At 34.3% G+C, this 9,312-nt stretch overlaps 2 protein-coding genes across 2 annotated transcripts in view; one reads left to right on the top strand and one right to left on the bottom strand.

Annotated features, from left to right (window-relative positions):
- The window catches only part of LOC105617244 (mucin-5AC), a 17,642-nt gene extending 10,385 nt beyond the window's left edge, over positions 1-7,257 (top strand). The window contains exons 2-5 of the mRNA XM_012198810.1: positions 4,230-4,484; positions 5,896-6,046; positions 6,968-7,090; positions 7,181-7,257. Of these exons, the coding sequence (XP_012054200.1) occupies positions 4,230-4,484; positions 5,896-6,046; positions 6,968-7,090; positions 7,181-7,257 (606 nt within the window). The remainder of the gene's footprint in view (positions 1-4,229; positions 4,485-5,895; positions 6,047-6,967; positions 7,091-7,180) is intronic.
- Positions 1-9,312, bottom strand: part of LOC105617245 (elongation factor Tu GTP-binding domain-containing protein 1) — a 44,129-nt gene that overhangs the window by 31,438 nt on the left and 3,379 nt on the right. The window contains exon 3 of the mRNA XM_012198811.1: positions 8,286-8,438. Within this exon, the coding sequence (XP_012054201.1) occupies positions 8,286-8,438 (153 nt within the window). The remainder of the gene's footprint in view (positions 1-8,285; positions 8,439-9,312) is intronic.

The following is a 9,312-nucleotide window of genomic DNA, read 5'->3' as shown; positions in this document are numbered from 1 at the left end:
TCTACAGACAATAAAGCCGAGTATTCTTCTTGCGTCTATATGTAGACGAAATAAAGGACGACAAATCAATTAGTGATTCTACTTTAATCGCGACGACTTGTCAAAGAAGAGCGAGAAAAAATGCTCTCGTCCTTTTTTTCGCAGAGAAGCAAATATAAATATACAATATAAAGGAGATAATGGAAAAAAAAAAACTGTCATAATAGTCCATCAATACGTTCTTAATAATCTAATGTTTTTTTCTTTAGATCTTTAGACGTCTTTCTTGAGATCTTTTATATCAGATTAAATGATAATATTCGTCGTTATATTACTTATAATTGTCTACTTATAATTTCTTTATACTACTTATAATTTCTTTTGATTTAATTTATTGACTATCATGATTCAAACGTATTAGCCGTCAGTTTATTAATAAATTATTCAAGAAGAAGTTGTTCTTTTTATTTATGCTCGTGATTTTAATCACTGAGTCTCCAGGCGATCACTTATCTATATTGCACGCTCTTAGTTTACCTGACTTTATTATTCAGACCAAGTTCTTCTTCATCTCGCCGCTTCTCTGAACCGCTATATTCACGAGCGACAAACAAACGAACTTTTCTACAGAATAAATACTTATGGTATGCGGACGTATGAGACGCAGGAGCGGAAAGATAACAGAAAGAGAAAAAATCGGGGAATCGTAACGTCCGAAAAAAATTAAGAATCGCAAAGTAAATCCGGCAAAGAGATTCCAAGATGAGGAACTCGAAGGATCGCGTTTCGGTCAACGACCGCTTTATAAACGAGTGTTTTGTAGCTCGAGTTATGCGGTGGATTATGCGGCACGCGATGACATTATTTTCGAAGTCGAGCAGTTTTACGCCTCTCTCTTTGAGGTCGATCCATTGCCTCGGAATATTGAGCGGGTGACATCGCCGATTATGGTCGTCCGCGGCGACATTAACCGGTATTCACAGCCGGTTCTTATTCAAAATCTTCTTAATAAATAATGTCTTAAGATGCTAATATTGCTCTGCGATTGGCTTATGTGTCTACAATGAGATTTTAAGGCGTAAGAAATTGACGACTAATTATAGCCGATCATTCTCCTCATGTTTGACTGTAATTGGTCAATTTCTCTATGGTTTAAGGCTGAAGACTCTTGAATAGTCACCACAGTCGTATTGAATCGTGACGTCAGAAGCGAGAAATAACACGTTAATTTTTATTACGTGCCATTTGTAAGACAATTTGGATAAAATGAAATGATAAGATTTCTTTAAAACAATAGTTTTAAAAATAAAAATACACGAAAGCTATTCTTAACCCCCCGCCTGATAATAAATAATGATAAAAGACACATAAAGTGCTTTTATTCAATGTGCATATGTAGTCTATTTTTACTTACACTTTTATCTTTTATCACTTTTTATTATTTATTGATTGTCAGGAGGGATAATTTTCGTCCATTTTTACAACGTTTTAAAGCAATCTCATCATTTTTTATCTATTGTCTTTATTTAATAAATGGTGTGTAATAAAAATTAACATGTCATTTCTTGCCTTTGATCATCACAATATGGCTACTGTGATTACTCAGGAGTCTTAAAGTTTAAATTTTATGCTCATTGTAGACGCCGTTTTATGACATCTTAATGTATAATCCGACTTAATGTATAAATACCGACCTATAATCAGTTTGTATCACAACGCGAACAATCTCGCTTGGAAATGAAAGGAAAGAAAGGAAGAAGGGGAACATGGGTGAAGTTCGCGAGGTTCTTGATGATTCGCAATTAACGCGTTCACCCGTGACTGACACCGTGAGCGACGCTATCGGAAGCTCGAAACGGGGCATTTCGGACACGCTTCTACGGGAAGCTGTGGAATCTTCGTCCTGTCAACGTTCTTTCGTGAACCGCCGTCGCGGTTTTTCCCTTCATTCATGCTCGACCGAACGCTCTACCGCAAGATACGGTCGATTCCAGAGACCAAGAAATATCTGACCCTTTTCTCGTAAGGATAGACACTGACTTTACTAAAAACCGTGCAGGTTAACGATCACTCCTTACATTCCCTTGTGAGTATAATACTTTCTGAATTTGTCAAAATACATGAAGGTATTGCGCAAGGAAGATTTATTTATTTACAACTGTTATGAAATTATCTCGAAATCTTAATTTTAATAATATAATAATAAACATTAAGAAGGTTGTAAGGCAAGTGCAATACGTTAAGAATTATTTGAAAAAATTACAGATTATTCTAAATTGCATATAAAAGTAATACAAAAAAAATTAGAGATAGTTGACCGTGTGATCAAAAGTTATTTCAATAAAAAGTAATATTTTTTTAAATTTGTACTCTAGAATAGAAATATATGAAAATGTAATTATGTAGTTATAAAATAATGATCAATTTTTTATATAAATAAATACTTGAATGAACTATGAATTCAAAAATATTTACATTAAATAATACACATTTATTAACAAAGTTACATTGAGATGCAGACATTAATTGTTCAGTAAATAAACAAAATATTTATTTAATATTTATAAAATATTTATAAAATTAATTAGTGAATCAATGAAATTTTGCATTTTCATTTTTAATACTTAAAATATTTATATAAAAAAATTTTAATTTTTATTATTATATTTAAAATTTTTGTTTATAACAATAAAACTAATATCAAATAAAATAAATAATCTATAAAAATATGTTGCTTAATAAAAACAGAATATTATGAACACAACTTTCACATGTATGTAATTTGTTTAAATTAATAAATATTAATATGTGTTTTATGCTCTTATAATCTCCTTAAGATCGAAGCACAGATTTTTGCATAACGCCTGATGCATAAAGCGTAAGAAAATCAACCAATTCAGAATCTTTTATTTCATGGAAAGGAAAGAAATGAGAAGGACTTTGACTGGTTCATTTTCTTATGCATTATGCGTTATGCATGACTTCGATCCATAGAGAATCGGTGTCGCCGACACTTTAATCATCTTATCGCGTTAATATTTGGTCTCTCAAGTCCCCGAAGGGCTGAGCGGTAAAACCTACGTGAACTCTGAGTGGGCAATTGTTCATTCGTTCCTCAGAGTCTCTGAAAGTTTTGGAGAGTAAGGATGAGATGATAGCGACGTAAACGAGATAAACGGATAAAGAAGAGCGGGACCAGGCAAAGGCAAAGAGGGCTATCGTCGACGCCGCATAGTCTCACGTTCCAGGAAGTTGGCCGACGATGGATATCCGCACGGACCATCTTGTACTCTATCGATACAACGTACCTTGCCTGGCGCTGTAGCCTTTCTTTCAACTCCTCTCTCAACTCCGAGCATTCCGCATTTTTTGCATGCCTTATTCCTCTCCGTAGTTCGCCTCCTTTCTAACAATTTTCATCACGCGATTGGCACCGTGTAACTTCTCTCCCGAGTTAAATATCAAAGACCCGTCCTGCGAGGCCGACTTGTCACTTTTTGAGACAAATGCATTTTGTACTTGGAACAATTATTGGCAGGTGGAAAATTTCCGTGACGTTACGAATATCGATGGCCTCTTTTTGACAGAACGCAGTTTTTCTCGCATAAGCATTTAATGAGACCGGATATTGGAGTGGAAGTTGGAGTCACAAGTGCGAATCTTTCTTCATTTACATATTAATTAATGAACAGGATTATGAAAGGAAAGTCCAAATTCGCAGAAGTGAAAAGACACACAATCGTCTCGTGGCACAGAAACATTGTTAATGAGATGCTACGCGCAATGTGAGGCCTCGTTTACCATGCAATTGCCGTAAAGATTCATTCGCGATCAGAGTACAAATTTATGCGCTGTCGAAATAAGAGAAAACAACATTTTTCATAATTAGACCAAATTATCCATGGCACGTAGAGATCGCTCTTATTTCTCAGAGAACATCTCGTTCCTAGAAAATCTCTCGAGACCGTGTTTATTCGTGATTGAAGGATGAAAACCGGGAAGAAGGGGGAAAGTTGAACAAACATGGATTACAGCTATGTCAATCGACGAAAGAGCGCGATGTTACTTTCTAGGAAGAGGCTTCATCTAATCATAGAGCTCCGCTCGAAATCGGATCTACGGGATTACTACTCGATACCCGGAAAGTGATTACGCGTTACGCCCATTCCTCGTAAAATCGCGCGATATATTATTACACGCGTTATTGCCAAAGTGCAAAGCCTTTTATTTAGATCAGACGGATTTTCCAGACGGGGGTACGATTGCCGGAGGGAGCGAGCGCGGCGCTCGCAAAACCGACCAAATATCACTATTATCCGCACAATCAGCATATCTATTTGCTGCCGGAATGCGCCGTTCAGCAGGTGTGCAATGCTGTTTACGTCCGATTGAATTTCACGCAACCGCTATGCGCCTGTCCCGGAAGGTACCGGGATCCTTGTAGTGCATCCTTGGACAGTGACGACCTACACACGACCGAGCTGGTGACCGATCCGCGAACCAAGGTTAGTGAAAATTCCCTCGAATGATCGAGGGAGTTGAGTTTTTATCATCCTATTTTGTCATTTCAAAAGTTTATTTCTATACAGTACAAAACTTTTGTATTTGTGTTAGAAACGATCCATTCAAATCTTTGTTAAAATTTTGTATTGAATTTTTAACATATTCAAGTACTAATTTAATTTAATATGATTATGTTGTTTAAATATTTTGTGTTAAATCGAGGATATTCAACATTTGTCAAAAGAATGCGATTTAGGAGTAAGTAAATAAATAACATGAAATAATGTTTTAAATTTTAAAATAAATGAATAAAAATTAATTAACATGTCATAAATATTAATTTTACTACAAAAATATGCCTTCACAGTTTGTTTACAAATTCTGTCCGTGTCACATTTTTTTTAATCTTTTTACATGTTTGTTACTTTTTAGCATATTCATCTTGTATTACAAATTAACACAAAAATTTAAGTGAATCGAAAATTTGAGATACAAATTTTCTAATTGTTTATAATAATTATCATTATCCATCCGAGTCTCATTATTAAGACAAAAAAAAGGACATCATACGAAAAAACATCATCTAACAAATATGCGAGATATTTTTAGCAGTTTTTGCACAATAAGAAGAAGAAGAAATCATATATCAGTCGTTTATTTAATAATCTGATAATCTGCGTTCGCGAATTATGAATAAAAACGAACATGTGTATAAACACGTATATAAACAACATTGAGGAGTTTCCGTTCGAGTTGCAAAACTAAAAGTTGCTGTTCCTCTAACACGATGTGTTTTATTTTAACATTTCAAGCGTTAAGCTATTACGGAAACGGTACCGAGGCATGGCGCCATTCCTATGGCATGACCAACCGGCTGTTGATTCTCTCAGAGAAGCTCTCTCAGGCGCTCTTAACGCGAGTTTCCTGCCGTGAGAAAAACTCGTTCACTTTCGTTCGGTGTATTAACCGTGACTTGCATACTGACGAATCGCTACTTAAAAAGACGATTTTAGAAGCGAACCGAAATATTCGTCGCAATCCACCTCGTAAGTTGTTTCCGCGTAGACCGCTTTCACGTAATTTCAGTCTCGTTATGTTCCTGCGGCTTTATTATTATAACATACCGTAAAACATAGCGTACCAGCAACGTTACGGCTATGCAATAAAGAGAGGTTCTCGAACCGCATGATACTTATGGACGAGATAATCAATATAATCAATGATTGCTCAGACACGCTAATCGCACCCCACTCAAGTGACATGATAATGCTTCATCTTAAACTGTTAAGATAGCTCCGTTCTAACGCGACACGTATTCGTGCTAACGGGATTACGTAACGTGCGTTTCTAACCGAAAGGAAGAAACCTGTACAAAAAATACGACCTCGCTTATTGTGGCCATACTTATTCCAGGCCTTGACCTTGGTGAAAACGTGTGAGCCGGTCGCCGAGATGCGAGAGTGCAGAGCATCGCGCGACTGGTCCCTGTTGGCGTTGCAGAACGTGCGTACGGGAAAGTCTCACTATCTCGTAATATGCCGATGTCCCGACACAAACATACTCGGTGAGCGAAAAACTCCAAACTTTCGATTTATCAATACAATCCGTTTCTATCGACGCAATTTAATTTCAATCTTGGTTCAACTAACTCTTCATCTTTTCTAGTTCTAAGAATTAAGAAAAGAGTAAATTGAACTGAGATTAAAGTTAATCTCAGTTCAACATTAGTAGGAACAGATCTAATTTCGAAGATCAACACATACAATTCAGACTCAATGTGACATGAAGAAAGCTCTTGAATTCTTAAGCCCGCGTTTTTATAATATGTAACGTTACTCTGTGTAATAAAAAATTTGATAATGCAATTGATTTATGACGGTGACACTAATTAATTAAAAATTAACGCTAAAGTTGTGCTAAGATTGGAAGTCATTTTGAAAAGTAACTTATCACCATGCGTAACTTACTAAAAAAAGTAATAAATAATGCGTATTATTAGTCGTTACAAGTAATGATTGATTTTTCCAATTCTAGTGTTACCATTAATCGTAAAAAAATTGCAATGTCATCAACCAAATCGTTATTATGGAAAGGTAACGATCAACAAAGTAACGGTGCTATAAGTAACGCGTTACTTCCCAACTCTGATCTGTGTGTGTGATTATTACCTAAAGATTAAAGGTTACCAAGAAATTTATGTAAAATTCATTCATGCATTTCTTGGTAACGGTCTTCTTTAATCTTTAGGTAACCGTATATCATGAAAATGCTTTATATCCATATCAGACTAGAGATTGAGATCGAGATTGAACTTGACCAATCGGAGCAAAGTTCACTGAACTAGAAATTGGAATGGTTTTCTTTCTTCTTTCGTCAAATTTAGTTTCAATCTCAATTTCTAGTCTGATACAAAGTCATCGAATTTAATATTTCGACAAAAGCAGCGGTTTATATAACTACTATCGCTTCTCGTCTTTTTTCACAGAAGGACCTATGAGCCACGATCAACCGACTTACGCCAGCGTCCCGGGTATTCGGGTGTACGGAATGATGTGCGTACAGGGAAACAGAAGAGGACGACCGCTACGATATTCGCGCAGTGTTTTTGGTAAGCATTCTAAACTCTAATATCGTTTATTTTTTTCAAAAGTTTGTGCCGGATTTCTCTGAATTATATCTAACATTCGATGTGTTAAAGGACACGCAGAGGATGAACCACGTTTCCCTTGGGACAAGGTGCGACAGTTATTGGCGATGCCATCTCTCTGGGAATAGTTTCGCGATATCCCATCCTGTATCTGCCATCGACGAATTTACGCGTTAATTTATAATGCTATTATATTTATAATTCTCCCAGCCATTCGAATCCCATGCCCGAACTCTCTTCATCTTCCTACCATTTCCCTCTTATTACTCAGACGTTTTCGTAACTCTCGAACGGGCGCATCATGTAAAGTAATGTAAATTAACATTAATTAATTATTAATTTCATACTACTTAATTTTTCGTTCAAAGAATTATTTTTGCTCTATCTGCATCGATTAATTGTTGATCAAAAAAAGTCAAGTTAGAGGTAAGGTAATTTTTAGAAACTTTTTAAACGCAAACATCAGCGTGTCCGCACGAGAGTTAACAGACACAACAGGATGAAATCGTCTGTCACTTGTATTCTCATCTTTATATATATATATTAATTATTCTTATATATATATATATATATATATATATATTAATTATCTCTTATATATATATATATTAATTATATATATATATATTAATTATTATATATATATATTAATTATTCGTTAAGCATATTTATTATTCATGATTTCTATATTATTTATAATTTTAGCCATCGATTAATTACACACGACATATACAAATTGCAGTGAAGAAGAACGGCTTCGCCGCCTACTCAAATGTAAAGAGCTGTCTGATTGCGCATAATATTAAAAAAGATAAACGAATAAGAATATATTTGGTACCTAAATTTTCGACAAGATCTTAAAAAAAAAACTACATTTTTTCCTCATTATCAAAATATGAAGTATCAAAATATGTTAATTACTATATATTCCAAAGATACTTGTTCATTTTTTCAAGAGTTACAATATTAATTTGACGCGATTAAAAAATGAGAAATATAAATATATGAGATGTAGATATTTTAAGTCACGTATTTGCAATACGTGACTAAACAAAAACTCGGAAATGTAGTACGTGCTCGATCGTATTTAATGATACTTTAGATTATACGAATACGTGAGAGCAACTAATCAGTATCATTATACATTAACAATTACTTACCAAGAACGTCGGAGTTGACTAAAACGCTACAGCTGTACATCGCCGTCATCAATCGGGGATGTCGCAGGCTGAAAATTCGTCGACAAGCCTCTTTACACGCCGACATTAATTGACCGCCCAAATGTCCCTGGCTCTGGCCACCGGAATCGCTGCAATGTTTCATACATCTTATCATTCTTTTTTTATACTCGTGTATTTAGTGTTTACTAAATTCTTCAATAACACGGCTAAATACGACTTCTATATTATATATTTATATATATTTATATACAGGGTGTCCCGAAATGTTTTGCCGAACGTTCTTGTGTAGATAGGGGATTAAACTGTAAGTCGAAAAGTCCTTTACCATTTTGCAATTTTCGCAATACAAGATATTAATTATTAAAATTTGCCGAATATTGGTCTTCAATTTTTTTTTTCAAAAGAATTTTTTCAAAATTTTCTCAGAATTTTTTAGTATCGTATTTTCTCATGTTGATAAAAATAAGAAAATTGTACTAAAAAGTTTATAAAAAATTCTGAAAAATTTAAGTATTTTTTCAAAAATTCATCATAAACCGTTCTATGAAAAGAAAATAAACAATTTTTTTCTCTCGCTGTTTTTCTATAAAGTTGATAATATTTAAGTAAAAAATTATTGAAAATCAATATTCAGCGATTTTTAGTAATTAATATCTTGTTAACTATGAAAATTACAAAATGGTAGAGAACTTTTCGACTCAATTTAATCCGCTCTGTCTGCACAAGAGCGCTTAGTAAAAAATTTTGGGACAAAATATATATTCTATAAATATATATATATATATATATGTGTATATATATATATATATATGTATATAAATATATATATATATGTGTGTATATATATATATATATGTATATATATGTACACACACACACACACACACACACACACACACACACACACATACACACACACACACACACACACACACACACACTATTATTACTCTACGAAGAACACGACGGACGTACGTACCGGAACCGTAACGGTAACGTAAA

The sequence above is a fragment of the Atta cephalotes genome (genome assembly GCF_000143395.1).
Source record: "Atta cephalotes unplaced genomic scaffold scaffold00012, whole genome shotgun sequence".
Classification (NCBI taxonomy): domain Eukaryota; kingdom Metazoa; phylum Arthropoda; class Insecta; order Hymenoptera; family Formicidae; genus Atta; species Atta cephalotes.
Note: the sequence above shows the minus strand (reverse complement) of the source record. Positions and strands in the feature narration are given on the sequence as shown.